Consider the following 20,485-nt stretch of genomic DNA (forward strand, 5'->3'; position numbering starts at 1 on the left):
AGTAAGTAATCTGGTTGCCTTAAAATTTTAAGTTGACTGAACTGGAAAAAGTGAGTTAATACAATGAAGGAGAATAATTTAATCATCAGAAACTCAAAATTATATGTTATCTGAACTAAATAAGTTATTTAAGTTGATTTGACAAAAGAAAAAATGTTGTGATTACTACACTGTAAAAAAATATTGTTGGTTTAACTTAAAAAAAGTAAGTAACCTGGTTGTCTTAGAATTTTAAGCTGATTGAACTGGAAAAAGTGAGTTAATACAATGAAGGAGATTAATTTAATCATCATAAACTCAAAATGATATGTTATCTGAACTAAATAAGTTATTTAAGTTGATTTGACAAAAGAAAAAATGTTGTGATTACTACACTGTAAAAAATATTGTTAGTTTAACTTAAAAAAGTAAGTAATCTGGTTGCCTTAAAATTTTAAGTTGATTGAACTGGAAAAAGTGAGTTAATACAATGAAGGAGATTAATTTAACCATCAGAAACTCAAAATTATATGTTATCTAAACTAAATAAATTATTTAAGTTGCTTTGACAAAAGAAAAAATGTTGTGATTACTACACTGTAAAAAATATTGTTGGTTTAACTTAAAAAAGTAAGTAACCTGGGTTGCCTTAAAATTTTAAGTTGATTGAACTGGAAAAAGTGAGTTAATACAATGAAGGAGATTAATTTAATCATTATAAACTCAAAATTATATGTTATAAATAAATTATTTAAGTTGATTTGACAAAAGAAAAAATGTTGTGATTACTACACTGTAAAAAATATTGTTGGTTTAACTTAAAAAAGTAAGTAACCTGGTTGCCTTAAAATTTTAAGTTGATTGAACTGGAAAAAGTGAGTTAATACAATGAAGGAGATTAATTTAATCACCAGAAACCCAAAATAATAAGTTATCTCAACTAAATAAATTATTATAAAGTTGATTTGACAAAAGAAAATATGTTGTGATAACAAATCTTGAAAATATTTTTTACAGTGCTGAAATTGTTACCTTAATTGTTCTCTGAACATTCAAAACATGTTTTTAAATGTCTCAAAAGGATATTCAAATTTCTCTCACTTGTTCAGTTTCAGTGTTCAGTTTTCAGTCTTATTGTTTACATGGGTTTTGATGCATGTTCTCTAAATCAGCAGTTTAACAGCAAAAAAACTATTCTCAGTCAACACAAGGAATCCTGCACTTCTATAGTGCACTGACTGGTGTAATGTACTGTTGCGTTGAGAGAGAACAATAACTTCATAAATCTTCTACTGAGCATTGTGGCCGGGGGAAATGTTCGAATAAATTGCTCTTGAATAAATTAAATATGTATGGGTGTGTGTAAATAGCTGTCATTTAGAATTAATAGAGGTTTTAGCTCTATTTAATCTTGTTAATGTTGTTTAGTTAGTTGTGTTTTGTTCGGTGATTCTTGGGCTTTTTCTAATTTCAAGGTACATTCTCCTCCCAAATGCCAATGTATTTTGCAGTACTTTATGTTTAAAGGAGCACTGGGGAAAACATAGTTCACCCAATCATTGACTCACAGACTGGCCTGTTATATAATGAAAATGTAACCGGTTAACTTTACTCATTGCAAGGGCCACATGTGAGTTTTGAGGAACATTGTGCCATTATTACCAATTTTTTTGCTCATTCATTCGTTAAGGTTTTACAGACAGGGCTTAAAATCTGCCTGAAAAACATTACTGGTGTGAATCTTGAGACAAAACCATGGTATGACATATTTTAAGATATGCTTTCAGTTAAAACAGCTCAAACATGCATTTTAGTCTGGGATTAGGCTTATGCCTTGGCTATGAAACCAAGAATTCATGCATTTAATAATGCTGACTTGAGTAGACTTTACATAAAGCTGTTAATCAACAATCAACAGAAATATGTCAATGCTATTTTTTTACTTAAAACACTTTACTTTTTACATACTTTTTAAATTACATTACTTTTTCTATTTTGTAAAACTTGTAGTACATAAAATGTATTGCAGTTTCTAGCTGAGATGGACATTAGTAGCAGTTAAACAGAAACATCATTCCTTTTCACACAAGTTATGATTATAAGGGCGTATTATTGATTAATACAGACACATTTGTGCCATTCTGTTCACAATATATTGTTATGACATCAAAACACTTTTACCAACATTTTGATTGTAGTATGTTAAAATTATCCAAAAAAAAAAAAGTTGAATTAGATTGTGATTTACACACAAGGTACAGAGACACCACCAGAATTCATTCAGCTATCTACTGAAATTACAAGTAAATTAAGTCCAAGCTTACTGTGACGAGGTTGAAAATGTGTTAACAATTAATAACTATGTACCCTGCAAGGTTGTCAGCACATATTTAGGATTGAGGGTAATGTTTTAATTGTAGAGTAACCGTAAAGTAAAGACTCTAGAGTCTTAGAGATTATAACTCTTTCTGTAATGTAAAGAGCAGAGAGAGTTATAAACCCACGAGCACGTTTCTGAATCAAGGTCAGCATGAGTAATAAACCCTGTAACCGCTGATCTGTCCTGCTAAATCCTCTAACTCATAATGTGATTAGGAGAAACAGAGGGTCTATTATAAAGAAAAGCGCATTACAGGCATTCAGCTGCTCGACATGAGTCAAAGTTAAGAGTTTGAACAATTTAGGAAAAGTCTAAGGGAAAAGTCAGTCAAAGATTTAAACAGTACAAATTATTTTCGAAGTCATATGAATGGCAGGACTGAGATACAGAAAACGAGTGACGCCATGCCCCCGCTTTATAATGGTCATCGATTGACTTTAATTGAAATAATGAGTCGGATTTACGTATTTTAACTGGGAGAGGATTCGAAAGGGCCTGTGGTGGTTATCACCACGTAGAAAACACAAAGAAGAGGTGCGGAGAGTTCGAGAAGGGGTTTAGGGTCGAAAAATCATTATTACAGTGTATACAAGAAAAATTAAAACCATCTGTGAATCTTAAATGTCTGGATATTTGATGTTAATTACTATTAACACAAATGCCAATACCACTCAAAACATGTATCAGAACACAAACTCCATCAACAGCATTAAAAACTATCACTGTTTTTGAGCTTAAATAAAAACAAACTTTGCTACCATGACATGTGGATCTCAGGGGGAACTGTAATAATAGAGATGCATCACTTACTTATAAGTCTTGGTCTTGTCTAGCCAGATTCCACAGATCAGAGAGCCAACCACGCCAGCGATGACAAGAGTCAAACCAATTCTCCCAGCATTCACCTCCTCACCCTGTGCTTCAGACAGTAATGATATCTGAGATATCTTCACAATATCAACCCTTTGCACTTAAATCCAAGGTAGCCATGTGCACTTCAGATAATACAATACACTCTAAAAAATGCTGGGTTGTTTTAACCCAACTTTGGGTCAAATATGGACTAACCCAGCCGTTGGGTTAAATTTTTACATTACATTTTTAACCCAACATTTCGGGTTTGTCCATATTTGACCCAAAATTGGGTTACAACAACCCAGCATTTTTTAGAGTGTACATTGAGTCTGATCACTTGCAGAAAAAGGTACTGTCAGATTTTAATGGAGCATTTGCTAAGAATATTAATGATGAAGAAACTCACAGTGAGCAAATGTGTTTTCTCCAAATAAAGCACCATGGTGCAGTGTTGGCGTCAGATGACAAAACCACAGTACTTACCACACATACAATATGGTTTATTTATGTAAGGGATAATCCACAGCTACACTCTTAGAAGAAATGGTTCTATTTAGAACCAGAAATGGTTCCATCCCCCGCTTCATATATGGAACTCCAAAATGGTTCTATATAGAACCATTTTTTTTGGTAAAAGGTTCTATTGGCCAATTACGGAACCCCAGGGTTCTATATAGAACCCAGAGGAACCCTTTTTTTAAGAGTGTATAGAACCTTTTAGGGGTTCCAAATAGCACTGATAGAACCTTTTCTTCTAAGAGTGTAGGGGTGCATTACACAATTTGAATGCGTGACGTGAAGGCAAAGAAATGACTAGGGTTGGGTATCGAGAATCGAGTATCGATTGGAACCGGGACTAACTTTTCGTTTTTCCCGGAATTGTTCAAAAGTTAAAATTTCGATTCCTAGTTTCGATATAAAAAAAAAAAAAAGTTTCGATATTCACAGTCCGCCGAGCGGAAGAAGAAACCGCTGAACAACACCAACGAAGAAGCGTCTACCAGAAGTGTTGGCATAACCACGCGAGTCGAACATGAGTACCTTACGTCGGCGATCCACTTTTCTAAAAATAACGAAATCTCGGCAAAATGCAAAATTTGTGACAAAAGGAGTATTTTTACAGAAGGAGTATTTCCTTCAGAAAGGATTATTTCCTTCAGAAAGGCCGTTGGTTAGCAAGGTTAGCTAAACTTTTTTGACCCTGCCTCTTAAAAGAATCGGAATCGAGAATCGTTAGGAACCGGAATCGAAACAAGGAATCGGAATCGGAATCAGAATCGTTCAAATTCAAATGATACCCAACCCTAGAAATGACACATTATAATCGTGAAATGCAACGCTATCCCTGGATTATCCCGCAAGGTAAAGATGTTAGCAGCGCAAAAATTGACTGGAAGAGTGAAAATAACATTTGTGACGCTTTGTAACTGCCATAATCATATTCCATGACATTTAAAAACAATACCATGCTATTACAATCTCCAAAAATAAAATAATACTTTTCGTATGCATCATTTAGAAGTAGAGCAGTACGAACTCACCGGGTAATGCTCGATTATCATCCTGTTCAACAGCGTGGAAACTGCGTAGAAACATCCAACGTTCAGTCCTGGAAACACGAACACAGGGACAAATGTGCTTTTAAATAAACATGAATCACAGGATTAAAACTGGGTGGAATTATGACAATTAGATGTTGAAAACAACTGCAATCTGTTCATTTGAGCAGCAAAACTGGGCCAGATATAATGACACTGACTGACTCCACTGCTGTTTGTTTGGGTCATGATTATTTATTTATTTTTATATTTGACTATTTATAATTGACTATTTATTTTGACTGTCATTTCCTCCTGGGCCTGTTAACAGTATCAGTAACTGGATGAAATCTAGAGTAATTAGAAGCGAAACGCTCTTGACCTTTGACATCAAAATCTGACAATAACATTCATATAGTCAGCATGCAATGACATGACACTGGAGAACTGGTATGATTGTTGTTGTTTTTTTGGTGGTGGTGTTGTTGTTGTTTTTAGTCACTGTATTTTTAGATTACATTGTCAATCTTAAGTGTCACCCCCGTTTTTTTGAATATACATGAAAATGCACATTTCAAACTTAAATGGTTGTAATTCAAGAACTCTTTGGAATGTAGACATAAGATTGGTCTCATTTAGCACGAATAATGTCATTTCCACCACAACCTGTCTTTACCACCACAATGAACACCGTGGTGGAAATGACTGTGGTGGAAATGACATTTCCCCCCTTTTCCTCTAAAATATCATGCTATGTTAGCCTGTTAATATTAGTTTTACAGTTATCGTTAAATATACACAAATTACACATTATTAAATTAATTTCATCCAGTTATTTTTACGTCCATGTGAAATATGAGCCGTTTGGAAATGACGACCAATAAACATATTCTCAGTTTTAGTCATATTTACCTTGATTTTTCTTATTTTCGTTACCCCCTAAAGACCCTTTCACCCAGCCATGTGTTCACTGTGGAGTTTCTATTGCTATGGTTACTAAGGATTCAAACCTAAAACATTGATCCCAGGATTCTATTTTGTACACTGTGGTGGAAATGACAGTGAACCCAAGGGACAAGGATTGTACTTATGAAAAATATAAGAAAATGTGAATAAATATTGCAATATATAATATGTATAATTGAAATATACATTATTTTATAATTTGTACTTAAAATCTACATTATTTAAATCAGGGTTGTAGTCGAGACCACCTCACTCGAGTCCGAGTCGACACCGAGTCCATAGAGAGTCGAGTCCGAGTCGAGTCCGAGACCAGAGACGGTCGAGTCCGAGTCGAGACCGAGACCAGTGAGGGTTGATTAGCTAATTTACTTTTATTTACTTAGAGAAATTTTTTTTTTTTTACTGAATTTACTTAGAGTTTAAAAAATATGATCAGTTTGGGGTAAAAAGGCCACATAGTAGGTGGTGTTAAAAGTAATTTTATTATAATTTGTCATGCGCAGTTGCGCACTAGAAAATCACCAATCACTGGGCGTGTCAATCAATTTAAAGAAATATTTTATTAACATACATTAATAATCATGAAAAATATTTTTAATTGAACTCGAGTGGACTCGGGAATAATTCCGAGTCCTAAAAAAAAAAATGTTCGAGTACGAGTCAATTCCGAGTCCAAATGGACACGAGTCCATGACGAGACCAAGACCATTAAAATATGGTCTCGAGTCCGAGTCCGAGACGAGTCCGAGTCTCGAGTACTACAACACTGATTTAAATATTTAATTTAGAATTAAGCGAGGTTGAAGGTACAAAGTCTGGCTTAGGGACAGGGGAAAAACAGTAAAAATAAAAGGCCTCATATTATATAATAAAAAGAATGATTGAGCCATGATACATTTTTTATAAGTTCCCTTTAGGGTGAAGTAAGTCTGACAAAAACAAAAAAGAAGAAATGTTTTTTTAGATTTTATTATTTCATCCAGGGACAAGAAAAGTACCATAGTTAAAGAATCACCCATATGTGGGTGCACTGTATATAATTATTTTATAAAATATATATATATATATATATATATATATATATATATATACACACACATGCTTGTATTTATTTAAGAAATATTTTCATGTATATACTGTGTATAGATTTATATATAATTTATAGTATATATAAATATTAATATTTTATATATAAATAGTATTTTTTTCTTAAATATACATGTATGTGTGTATTTATACATCTAAAAAATAATTATACACAGTGCACCAACATATATTACATAAACACAAACTTTTATTTTGGATTTATCATTTGACAGCCCTATATGCAATTTTGGTAATAAAAGATTTAAGTTGTACAATTATTGACTACAGGGGGAATATAATTAGATAATACTAGTAATTACAATAGTACAGTAGTTCAGAGCAAAATATGCAAATGCGCTTTAAGTCGCCTATAAGAATAAGAATTAGCGGTGTGTACCGTAACTAATGAGGAGGATGATGAAGGGCTTGTTGCAGAAGAGTCTTACGATTGAAGCGATGTACGAGCTCTGTCCCGTGGGCTTTTCTCTGAGCGCTACCTGAGCCAGAGACGGAGGCTTTTCCGGTTTATCCTGAAACACTAAAGCACACAGACCATCAAAACCACCATCACCAAAAAAGCAATTCGTTAAACCAGAACATTATCAATCAATCAACATGACCCTGTTTCATTTTAGACAAAACTGACAAAGTATTACAATCATTGATATAATGATTGGGCAAAAACATTGAGCATAGTTCATTTTACATGATAAGTAAATTGCATGTAAACACGTCTGTTAATTCTGTTAATCCACTTCTGTTAATTGCATTCGAATGGATTTATTGAACGATTTACAGAAATGTGTTCTGCTCGTGTTTCCAAAACCAAACCATGTCATTCACTCCATCAATAGAGAAAAAAAATCAGCAGAAATAATAAATGCATAAAATAATAGGGAAGAAAAGAAATAAATGAGTCACATTACCACAGATATTGAGAGAGCACTGCAGAGGGAGAGCGAACATGGCCGACACACTAAACTTTAGTGACAACTAAAGTCTTTGTATGAATCAACATATAAGTTGCATGTGAGAGCTCTGACACAGCAAGAGAGAGCAACAGAAGTGTCTTTTCGAGTAGCCTGTGCCTTTGCACTATGTATACTTTTGGCCTACCTCTTGTTGTGTTTTGTTTTTTAAAAAAAATGCTGACTCGAATTAATTGTTTTGCCAATTTTGCTTTTGTTTGTATGTATTTTGAATGCAAATGGCACTTTATTAAAAATTTGTTTAATTGTTATACATGTTTTTTAAAAATTGTTGATGAACATTCAGATTTGGACCTTTGACTAGACTTTTTTGAGGACACTTTTAAGGTATTTTAAGGTTACAACTAGGGTTGGGTATCATTGGAATTTGAACGATTCTGATTCCGATTCCTTGTTTCGATTCCGGTTCCTTACGATTCTCGATTCCGATTCTTTTAAGAGGCAGGGTCAAAAACGTTTAGCTAACCTTGCTAACCAACGGCCTTTCTGAAGGAAATACTCCTTCTGTAAAAATACTCCTTTTGTCACAAATTTTGCATTTTGCCGAGATTTCGTTATTTTTAGAAAAGTGAAGCCACACTTTGGATCGCCGACGTAAGCTACTCATGTTCGACTCGCGTGGTTCTGCCAACACTTCCGGTAGACGCTTCTTCGTTGGTGTTGTTCAGCGGTTTCTTCTTCCGCTCGGTGGACTGTGAATATCGAAACTTTTTTTTTTTATATATCGAAACTAGGAATCGAAATTTTAACTTTTGAACGATTCCGGGAAAAACGAAAAGTTAGTCCCGGTTCCAATCGATACTCGATTCTCGATACCCAACCCTAGTTACAACTGATGAACACTTTGCTCAACATGACAGAGTTGTTGCGAAGCAGGATCCAAATGCAAGCACACATTTAATTAAACAAACAGGTATTCCACAGAAACTCAGAACAGGAACAAGGCTACAGGCAACATAACAACATCAAGAACTCACAAAGACTGAACTAGACAGGGCTTAAATACACAGGCAAACAAGGGAGTGTGGCTAATGAAAAATACCTGGGAACAATCGACAAGACACATAGCAAACAGTGAATAACATGACAGACACGAACAAGGAACAAGCACAAAACCCACACCATGACTATGGGCGGCTCCCAACGGCCATCAAACAAAAATACAAAAGTTCAGAGGGTGGTGAAGTGGAGATGGTCTTTGGGGAGGGATGGAGGGCCAGGACCGTGCAGACAACATGACCAGGTTCTTGCTATGGTGGGCCATGGAACGTGGGCGGAGTGCGGGCGGCCACGGCGGTGAAGACCCCTCGGGCGCCATGGTGTGTACCTACTCCCCCTTGGGAGTAGCTATGGGATCATAGGCTGGAGTAGGCACGGGAACAGACAACACTGGCTCGGGGTCGGAAAAAAGATGACACCGGCTCAGGCACAGGAACAGGCCATCTTGTCCAGAGACCCTGGCTCGGTGGAAGTGACATAAACAGACATAAACTGGGCTGAAGTGACGTGAACAGTCTCTGACTGGGAAGAAGTCACTAGGACAGTCTCTGTCATAAACCGGCACAGGTACCTGGCTGAAGAGAGACTGGACTGTGGAAAAACGTATCGAGAATCGAGACTAACTTTTAGTTTTTCTCGGAATCGTTCAAAAGTTAAAGTTTCGATATTCACAGTCCGCCGAGCGGAAGAAGAAACCGCTGAACAACACCAACGAAGAAGCGTCTACCGGAAGTGTTGGCATAACCGCGCGAGTCGAACATGAGTAGCTTACGTCGGCGATCCAAAGTGTGGCGTCACTTTTCTAAAAATAACGAAATCTCGGCAAAATGCAAAAATTGTGTATTTTTACAGACGGAGTATTTCTTTCAGAAAGGATTATTTTCTTCAGAAAGGCTGTTGGTTAGCTAAACTTTTTTGACCCTGCCTCTTAAAACAATCGGAATCGAGAATCGTAAGGAACCGGAATCGAAACAAGGAATCGGAATCGGAATCAGAATCGTTCAAATTCAAACGATACCCAACCCTAACCATGTCCCCTTTTTTCGGCCTCAACGAGTCCCAGAGAATCTGGCCAAGTGAGTTCCAGATTTTTAGAGTTGATACTGCTGGGTCTATTCACGTTTGGTGAGTTCTCCTGTTACGAAGCAGCAAAGAAGGAGGAAGCAGGATCCAAATGCAAGCACAAATTAAATTAAACAAACAGGTATGTAATACACAGGGCTTAACTACAAAAGCAAACAAGATAACAAGGGGGCGTGGCTAATGAGAAATACCTGGGAACAATTGAACAGGGAATCAGACAAGAACAAGGAACAAGACACAAAACCCACACCGTGAAAACAGGTTTTTTTAAAGCAGCACTTTACAATAAGGTTCATTAGTTAACATTAGCTAACTACCTTGGTTAACGTCCCAGATAGCAAACTGACATTGAATCAACGTGGAAATATGACATCGAAACAACGTTGATCTGACATTGTTTGGCTCATCGAATTAACGTTGAACCAACGTCAGACGCGTCATTCTTTCAAAACTAGCGGAAAATCAACTTGAAATCGACGCGTTGTTTCAACGTTATGAAAGCAAACCAATTTTCGATTTTCATTTAGCTTTGAAGAATGCCGCGTCTGACGTTGGTTCAACGTTAATTCGATGAGCAAAATCAACGTTGTTTCAATGTCATGAGAGACGTCGTTTCCACGCTGATTCAATGTCAGTTTGCTGTCTGGGATGAATAAAGAATGAACAGTACTTCTACAGCATTTATTAATCTTATAAATCAAATCTTGTATTTGTTAACATGAGTTAATACACTGTGAACTAACATACACAAACAATGAACAGTTGTATTTAACAAATATGAATAAATACTGTAACAAAAGTATTGCGCATTGTTAGTTCATGTTATATGAACTAATGAACTTGGTGTTACCCATGTATTTTTGATTTCTGCAGGTAAACAGAAGCTGATGACAATGTGTTTATGTTTAAGAGCAGAGGAGGTTTTTCCATTGATTTAATTAACATGCCGGATAATAAAACTACTGCATCATCAGTCATGTTGGATGTTAATTTACTGCTGAACGAAGAAGTGCTCACCGAACACAACCAGCAGAAAGATGAGGGTGGCCACAGCGGCTGTGAAGAAGAACATGACTCGGATGTGTTGAGCCAGTTCACTGATGTCCTCCACGTTTGGCACGAGCACAGGCGGGAGCAAGAAGCCAATAGCAATGCCAAGCTGATGGGGAAGAAATAAAGAATTAGAGTTGACCAGTGGTGGAATGTAACGAAGTACAAATACTTTGTTACTTTACTTAAGTACATTTTTCACGTAACTTTACTTTACTTAAGTAGAATAAATAGTGCATACTTTTTACTTTTACTTCGTTACATTTTTCAGCAATTATTATACTTTGTACTCCACTACATTTCTACAACTTCTGTTACTTTTTCATTACATTTTCTGAACAGTTTTTCCCCTGCCAAAACGTAATCTGACCGTCCGTTCGTTGCACGTTTGTCTCACCAGTGACGTTTGGTTGCCATAGATACATCAACTAAACGCGTCTCGCACGCAGTGTGTTTATCGTGCAATTTATACGCGAAAATTTGTTTTTACGTGCATATAGGGAAACACACCGTGTGTAATATAAGTTTGGTTAGGATTATGGCAAGCCAAGAGGTTCAGAATTGCACCATAAATTAATCGCGTTTACTGCCAAATATAGTTAACGTATAGTAAGGAGAAGCATGATGTGTATATTGCCTAATTGCAAGCTTGTTTTAGAAATGGTGACAACAATTTTTTGTCCATCATTATTGAACAGCATTATAGGAGTATTAGGTTGAATGAGTTAGAATTAAATGTTTTATTAATCATTAGAAAATAGTCATTAAGAGAATAAATTTTTATGCAAGTACTTTTACTTTTAATACTTTAAGTACATTTAAAAGCAGGTACTTTTTACTTTTTACTTAAGTATGGTTGTCATTGTGTTACTTCTACTTTTACTAAAGTAAATATTTATCTGGTTATTTTTACTTTTACTTAAGTACTGAGATTCATTACTTCCTCCACCACTGGAGTTGACCTAAACTCACATGAAACTGAAAAGCTCTATTCTTTTTGGCTTTTTATTGGTATATTACAAGCCTATCATATTTTGTGCAGGCAGTGCGAAGTTACACCTGTAAGTATTGTGGTATTCCACCGACACGCCCCCAAATCATAAAGATCCCCCTGCAGCCAATCATTTTATCCCTCAAAACTCATCACCAAATTTACATATTTAAAGGTTCTGTATGTAACTTTTTTATATAAAATGAATCCTTTTTTATTGCCTATGTTTAAAGAGGGGTTGTAATCACACATTGCAATGATCCACTTTTCGGGTTTTGCTATTATCTCTGAAGGCCAATATTCATATTTATAAGTGAGGTCTCCGGGTCGGATTTCCTGCGAAATTCATCGGATGTGACGTGCATGCGCGCTCCCGAGCCTCTTTATACAGTCAACCATGTGACCAACGGCACTTCAGCTGACGACATGGAGTCTGATAACCCCCCAAAACGTCCTGCCTCCAGCACAACACAGACTCCAACATAAACTCCACATAAATATAAAAAACAAAAAAAGCTCATCAGGCAAAACGTGAATCTGATCGACTCCGGACGAAAACGCGGATCAACATAGTAAAAATAACAAGGTAAATTACATGAAACAAGACATGAATACAAAATAATGTTCCAGGATAACAAACAGTCGGTGCTTTAGGCTGTAACTTATTTTATTTACTAGATCTATTGACTAACGTCACTCATCGCACTACTATCATATTGTTTATACACATTTCCAGACACGTTCAGTACAGTAATGTCACTACGATCTTAGTGATACACTGAAACTGTTCAGTTTAGTTCACTAACCGTTTTCGTTATCATATTATACATTCACCTGTGTTGACATTGCTGAATGTGAAAGATACACGAAAATAGTTAGTGAAATGGCTTATGCTATATAATAGGGTTGGGTAATAAATATCGATTTCTCGATATTAATCGATTCTCATTTTTACAAACCGATATCGATTCTTAAATCTCAAGAATCGATTAGTCATCCTGTTTCATTTGAATGAATGAGACATTGTATCGCGGCTGCGCGCAACCAACAAATCGCAATAATCTTTGTCCTTTGTTACTATTGATATGAAACAAAGTCTCAATTTTCAAATTACGTCCATTTTCTTTAGAAATTCAAAAACATAAATTGCGTTTTGCCGTTTTGGCGCTGTGGCGTGAGATCGCTCTGGCTCAGCTCAAGAGAAGCAGCGCTGATCTCTCTTCCGGCTTAATAATACCGGTCACAGCGCCAAATAAACATGAATGAGCATCTGAAAGTGTGTTAAAGATAGAGTACAACTTATCGAAATCCGTATCATGTCACATTGATTCGCTCAATCAGCGTTTCAACCGTGGAAAGAGGTCAGTTAAACAGCTTGTAATCAATGTCATCGTCATATTTACCTCAGAAAACTCCACATAAACTCGTTAGTCCACACTCGTTAGTGTTCTTCAATATTTAATGCATATTTGAATAAATCTGGCAAGTTTTTATGACAGCCACCATTTAAATGTTTATATTTCATATAATCTTATTATAAAAATAAGTAAAAGTGTAATTTAAGTGTCTGTATAGCTACAAAACAGTTAATTATTACCTTCATATTAGGCTAATGAAGCCTAGTAGGCTACAACTAGACTATATTTATAGACCATAGTTTACAGCATTTAAGAGATTTGATTCCCTTGAGAAAAATTGCCATTTATTGTAACTGATATCCAAAAAAATCGACATTGAATCGAATCGAATCGTAATCGAATCGAATTGCAAGCTTGTGAATCGAAATCGAATCGAATTGTGAAATTTGTCTCAATACCCAGCCCTACTATATAACATCACATGTCGGCTAAATGCAGTTTATTGTAACATTATGATCATGGTACGAGCACAGAGCATTACTTCAACGTCAAGCTGATAAAAGTAGGCTATTATTGTACCTGCAGTGGGAGTTTACATTAGTTTCCAGCATGCTGTGTGATGATTTCGCCGTTGCGTTGAAAGTCTCCGTGTGGCCGGTAGTGAATGATTGCTCGCTCTTGAGATCGAGCACGCACACGAGCACGAGCGCTCTTGTTGCATTCTGAAAAATCACCGCTAGAGGCCGCTAAAAAACACATAGAGCACCTTTAAGCGTTTTTAAACCACAAGTGCTGAAAAGTGAAGCCAAAGCGTCTCGATCGCCCCCTGGTGGATGGTCCCAGTATCGCTCATTAACCCGTCCTCTAGTCTGATGGAAACTAAACAATCAAATTACACTCAAATACATTTTTTCCAAAGATTCAAAAGACAGATTTTCTGTCATTTAAGGTAGTTTTTATCACGCTGATGTAAGTTTAACTGTTTTTTTTTTTTTTTTAATAAGTTTGGTCTTAGTAAGTTGAATGTGATGTCATGATTGACAGCTAAAAGTCACAGAGGCACAAGCTGAATTTTTGGGGGAATTTTCAGGAGGAAAGTGAAGCTTCAGCTTTAATTTATTCGTCCATAACTGTTTATTTCACACCCACATAATGAGTTGTTCCGCATAAACTGAACTAGCGGTTACGCTAGTTGCGCAAGAAGTTAGCGCCATCTTAGGACTTTGGCGGCTTCACTTTTCTCCAATGGAAGACAAGGGGGCGTCGTCCATCTTTTCTTACAGTCTATGGGTTCTATGAATATGCAAATGATCCCCGCCTCCACCCACTCACTCATTTAGAGATCCACTGGTTGTCGATCACACGTTGATCTGATTGGTTACAAGGTGGTTTGTGACGTCAGAAACACCAGCGATTTCAAAGCGTGTTTTTGAGACTGTCTTTGGTTCACTGCAGTTTTAAGGAGGAAATACTCAGCAATGCTGTCCACTTATCAACTTACACATGGTGTGTCATATTAAAAACACCACAGAGACACATAAACAACATTAAAAGTTAGATCCACCACAGGGGAGCTTCCCCTAACTTCAACTCACTCTTTCCGACATGACTTGAACACACCAGGTGAAACAGGACCCTTGATGAAAGCGTTCAGAGCGATGATGAGAAATACGATTTTTGTTATTTACTAGTGTGCTACAAAGCCATGGGGTCACAGGGGTCATCTTTCATTTCAGAGCCGGTAATTGAGAAATGTGTGTGAGGACACAGTCTAACATCTCATGCCTTCAGTGCACTAGAGCTAAAACTCCCATCCGTAAAGCTCAGTTACCTCATTTACACAGAGGTGGACTTAGTACATTTAATTGAGTATTATGTCCTTTACTTTCTGGAAACTTGCAACTTTAACTTCACTACATTTGAAAAAAGTGAAGGGATGATTCACAAACGTTTTGAAAGTTTTGTTTTCATGGCAAATAAGTATTTCTGTTTTGCTTTGTCAAAGCAGTATTGCTATTGGACTTTACTATACACATAGATGTATACTTCTTTAGTTGGAGTGGTAGGAGTTTTAAATAAAAAAATGAAGATGATTATGTCACTCTTTTTTCTTTTTTTGGCAATACAGTTGTTTAATTTCTATAGGTTTTACAACACCCAAAAAGCTCTTAATTTCACAAACTGGCGTGTGTATTCACTAGGTTGCTTCAGAGGTATAAGGTACTACAATGCATTTACATTTAATTTTTACTTTTGATACTTAAATATTTTTAAAAACAAGTACTTCTGTACTTTAACTTAAGTAACAATCGGTCTTAAGTAACAAACCCCCACCCTTTCCATATCTATTAGAAGCATATACACACCCTGAGTTGAGCTTGAATCAGTCAGCGTGAATCATATCGTGATCATGACCAGAACACTTTCTGAATGACATCACAGCCAATAACACAAATGCATGAGATTTTTAATAGAAAGGGAACTTTAAAGCATTTAAAGCAACTTTCATTGCATTTAACAGTATTTACTCTATCAGTTTGTACATTCCTTGGGAATCGAGCCCATGACGTTGGCATTGCTCGTGTCATTGGCGTTGTTCTACTGTTTGAGCTATAGGCATGTAACCTTTAGCAACAAACAACAACAAACAAACAAACAACAAACTTTTATAAAAGTTATAAATGATTCGGTTACACTTTACTTGAAGGGGTGTGCATAAGACTGACATGACACCTTCAGGACACAGGACACATGTGATGCATGTTTATGACAACTGTCATTAATAGTTATTCACTCAAGACATTTTTAATGCAAATATGACATTGTTTGAGATGTCTTTGTTATGACAAATATTCATGACACAGTTATAATGGTTTCAAAACCAACCACAAGACACTTTAATGTAATGTTAACCCATAAAGATAACGTTTCTTAAGTTTGATAATTAATCTACTCTGTCATGTTTATGAAATATTTGTAACAATTTATGTTGTCTTGATAATGTCAAGTTGTCATTACTAAGTCACTGACAGGTTATGATGTATTGGTTTATGTCAAGGTGTCATCTCAAACAATGTCATATTTGCATTAAAAATGTCGTAATTGAGTGAATGACACTTACATACATAAACACTTCTTCATATTCATCACATGTGTCCTGTCACGATTAGGAAGGTGTCATGTCAGTCTTATGCACACCCCTTCCAGTAAAGTGTCACCAAACAATATGTAAGGAAGGAAAATTGTGCAAAGCATGCTGGGTCCTTTCAATATCCATGAAAACTGTGGTTATCAATCTGACAAATTAGGTTACATTACGGTGTTATGGATTTATATGAAGCAGAAATAGAGCCTTGAAATAATTTTTTAAGATTATCAAACCTATCACCGCATTAAAAATCCTGTAGCTTGTTCACATTCATCGAAGGGCCGAGTCTAGTGCTGTCTTTTAAATTCTCTGATTTTAATTTTCATAATATCATGGTATATAACCGACGATCTGTGCATTTCATTCATCTTGCCTCATATAATCTGCCTACAGCAGAATATAGTATTGAATATGATTTATTTAGTAAGAAATTAATGATATATGCGATTGCATATGTTTTATTTTTTGCTCGTCTGCCCAGTGTGTGTGTTTGGTTCTGTGTGGCATGTGCTCTTCAGTCAGCCAATAATAACTCTAATATTAGGATAACATTATAACAATAAAGTCCCTGTGTTAACTCGGATAAATGGAGGGTCTTATCATTCTTGTGCTGCATTTCTTCCGTGTAAACGAGTGGGAACTTCACACGCTTGAACACACATGTCCTTATCCATCTAATCTGCGGAGATTATCGCTCTCGCCCTCTAAAGACAGCAATATCCATCATGATGATGGGGTTTCACATCATCACTGTTATATTCACTGTATTTTACTGTGACTTTATCAGCGGTCGCTATAATATGAATTATATGGTGGATTTTATTTATTAAAAGCATAACGAGGGGCTTAGGGGCTGGTTGGGACATCAGAGACATATTATTGTGTAAAGTGCATTACAGGACCCCTTAAAATAAGTTTTAAATAACTTTTATAAGCGTGTCTTCTTTGCATCTCACGTTTTAAACTCAAAAACGCGTCTGTGAATGGCACTCGGAGTTTCAACCGAGGCATATTTCTCATTCTGTAGCGTGACATCTAACCTGTCAGGTAGTGAATATGGCAAATCTTATCATATGACAACGCATTCTCACCCCAAGGCGTCACCTTTGACAATGCTTCAATATTTGACGTTTTAGGCGCCCTTTAGCGTCACTTACATGACGCGATCCTACGGCGTCATCTAACTGACGCTAAAGGAAAGCGTGAACAGTTCTTAAAATAGGCTAACTTATTTTTTCTTAGTGTAAAGAACATTTAAATAAACAGCATCTCCCCACTAAAACGTTATATGCAATGGAAAGGTTCGTGGATGTTAAAGGTTCTTCTTTAATATAACGTAATGCCAAATAAACAAGAACCCTATTATGTGGATAGTAACCCTAAAAGTGTATTAACTATGATAGATTGATTACCATTTGTGGGCTATAACAGTTTTACTACAAACTCCATAGTGTAGCAAAACGGTTCATAGTTACCATGGTTTAACTATTGTAACCATGTTTTTGTTTTGTTTTAGGCTATTTGTAGTAAAACCATGGTTCATTTTCGTAAGGGTTTAGTGTATCCTAGTTGATTAATGTGACTAATATGCACGAGGTGTGTGTTTCGCGTTATGTTACGGTTCGTGCGCTTTTACGCACCTGGTTTCCAAAGACGCCGATGGCGCAGGCGGTGGACACTTCATCGGAACCGAACCACACGGACGCCACCTGAGACGGCATCCCTAAAATGAACACCTGAGCAAAGGAGCAGGTGAACTGTCCGAGCATAGTGACCCAGAACAGGTTTGGCTGGACGCTGGCCACTTTGATCCACGTGCCCGCGCAGTTGACGGAGGCTGCGAACAGCGCGATCACCCGGAGACCCTTCCTCTCCAATAGCCATGTCACTGGAAATATCAAGGGGATATAAGTCAACATATAGATCATCGACAGCCAGTCGATGGCGAATGAAGAGACGTTGTAGAATTTCATGAAGATGTTGTTGATGATTCCGTACTGGATCCACTGGAACGCGTTGCACAGTGAGTTTGAGCTGAATAGCAGCAGAATGAGCCATCGTCTCCGGTACACACGAGTGTCAGAGCTCGGAGCAGTGTTCGGGTCTCTGCACTCGCGGAGTTCGACGTGATCCATGTTACTTTTCCTCTGAAGATCGTCCGTTCCAGAGGGACTGTCTCCTTTTTCGCATATAATATTAAAATCCACCGTCAGTCAAACTTGTATCATGAATCCAGAATCGCGTCCCTCTATTATATTAAGAAATTATATTCCAGACGCATCCATTGAGCCGTTGCAGATTTCCTAAAATCACACGAGCCCCAAATCATCAGGACAGACTTTGTTTCACACCCAATAAAAACTGATTCAAGATAAGGGTGAAGACAGAATCATACATCTCTCCAGAAACAACTACTTCTGTCTCTGATTCATGCGCGTGAGCTTCAGACTCCACATCATCATCATCATCATCATCATCATCATCATCATCATCACTCCAAGTGAAACTCTAGCACGTGATCTGCTGTTATTCATTATCTTCTGCGCGAACCAGCACATTATGATAGATCTGCACAAGCACAATAGTGGTAACTTGCCACATTAGAAAACTGCTTTATCTTAATTATGACATTAAAAAAAAATTATATTAATTCGGATTATAATAATTTTAATAATTCGGATTTTTTTTTACATATTAAGCGTTGCAGTTATTTCTTAATATGTCATGACTTTTTATCTCATAATTATGATTTAGTAATTATTGTCAGTTGAAATGAAAAAAAAGTCAAAATTATGACGCCAAGCGATAATAATGAGAATTAAAATGTAAAATGATAAGATACAAAGTCTAAATGTTACATTTAAATTATGAGAAGAAGTCGAAATTATAACAGTCTTAATTATAGAATAAGATTGTGACTTTTATATTTTAATTTTGACTCTAAATGTTATAATTATGATTTGGAGTTTATATATTATAATTATGCTATAAAGCATGATTTTTTTTTCTTATGTGAGTCTCTACACTAGTTATATTGCATGCTGGATATTGAATTTTAGGCTGTTCTTTATTGTAAATGTTTGGGGCCCCGGGTCCCTCTGGTGGTTAGAATTGGTATTAATGCATCTTTCTTACCTAATAACACACATTATGACGGCTTGCAATAAATAGTCAAAATTTCATTATCTGGTACAATTTATGTAAAGTAGCCTACTATGATGACGCAGCTTTGATTATGTGCAAATAAAATGCAACATCAGAGCTGGACACACTTCACACAAACATTGTGTTGAAATGAAAAGTGCAGTGTTTCCCGACCTGGGGTCCGTTCATTTAATTCCAGCCCACCTTAAAATAACACACGCCGAGCATGTATTTCTAACAGGTGAAATGTTATAAAACAGACTAAAATTATTTGGAAAAAAAAAATGTTCTTCATGTGATAATTTACATTTTATTTGTACTAAACTCAAAAGTAATTCATATTAACAAACTTATCTGATAGGTTACATCAATGTTAATTCAAGTAGAAATGGCCTGGACACTATTTCAGTGGCTTGGTTCAATCAATATTAAATATTAAATCTGTGTGTGGCTGAAACACTCATGGTTCATACAGGCTACTCTACTGGAAATCTGAAACTAACTACACTCACATTTCAGTTAATAATAAAATTCCATCAAAATCAAATCGAATTGAATAATCTTTATTATTCATTATGAGTTAAGAGAAGAGAGCGTTGCGCGCTTGCGGAACTTGCGAAACCGGTTTTGAATATTGCCAGTAAGGGTTAGCGCAAAACTTCTGTAATGCGCGGGTGTAGATGAGCTTTAGGCTGGAAGAAATCCCTGTCACAGTCCGTCAACATGCGCGAGCCCGCAATTATCGAGAGTTTCGAGCACTTATATTTCTTCTCTGAAAGAGATCAGATTCACTTCTTGACACTCTTGAGAACTGAAGCATAAGACAGCGGATCCTGCGATCTCTCCTCGATAACAATACGAGCTCAATATGCCTTTACTTCTGAACTCGACACCCGCAACACACACTCGGACAGCTTTG

At 36.4% G+C, this 20,485-nt stretch overlaps 1 protein-coding gene across 1 annotated transcript in view; it reads right to left on the reverse strand.

Annotated features, from left to right (window-relative positions):
* Positions 1 to 18,870, reverse strand: part of flvcr2a (FLVCR choline and putative heme transporter 2a) — a 31,194-nt gene extending 12,324 nt beyond the window's left edge. The window contains exons 1-5 of the mRNA XM_039651133.2: positions 18,063 to 18,870; positions 10,893 to 11,034; positions 7,202 to 7,342; positions 4,756 to 4,823; positions 3,170 to 3,273 (exon numbers count right to left, since the gene is read on the reverse strand). Of these exons, the coding sequence (XP_039507067.2) occupies positions 3,170 to 3,273; positions 4,756 to 4,823; positions 7,202 to 7,342; positions 10,893 to 11,034; positions 18,063 to 18,557 (950 nt within the window). The 5' untranslated portion in view covers positions 18,558 to 18,870. The remainder of the gene's footprint in view (positions 1 to 3,169; positions 3,274 to 4,755; positions 4,824 to 7,201; positions 7,343 to 10,892; positions 11,035 to 18,062) is intronic.
* Between the last annotated feature and the right edge of the window lie 1,615 nt (positions 18,871 to 20,485).

The sequence above is a fragment of the Pimephales promelas genome, chromosome 15 (genome assembly GCF_988280905.1).
Source record: "Pimephales promelas chromosome 15, fPimPro1.hap1.1, whole genome shotgun sequence".
Taxonomy (NCBI): domain Eukaryota; kingdom Metazoa; phylum Chordata; class Actinopteri; order Cypriniformes; family Leuciscidae; genus Pimephales; species Pimephales promelas.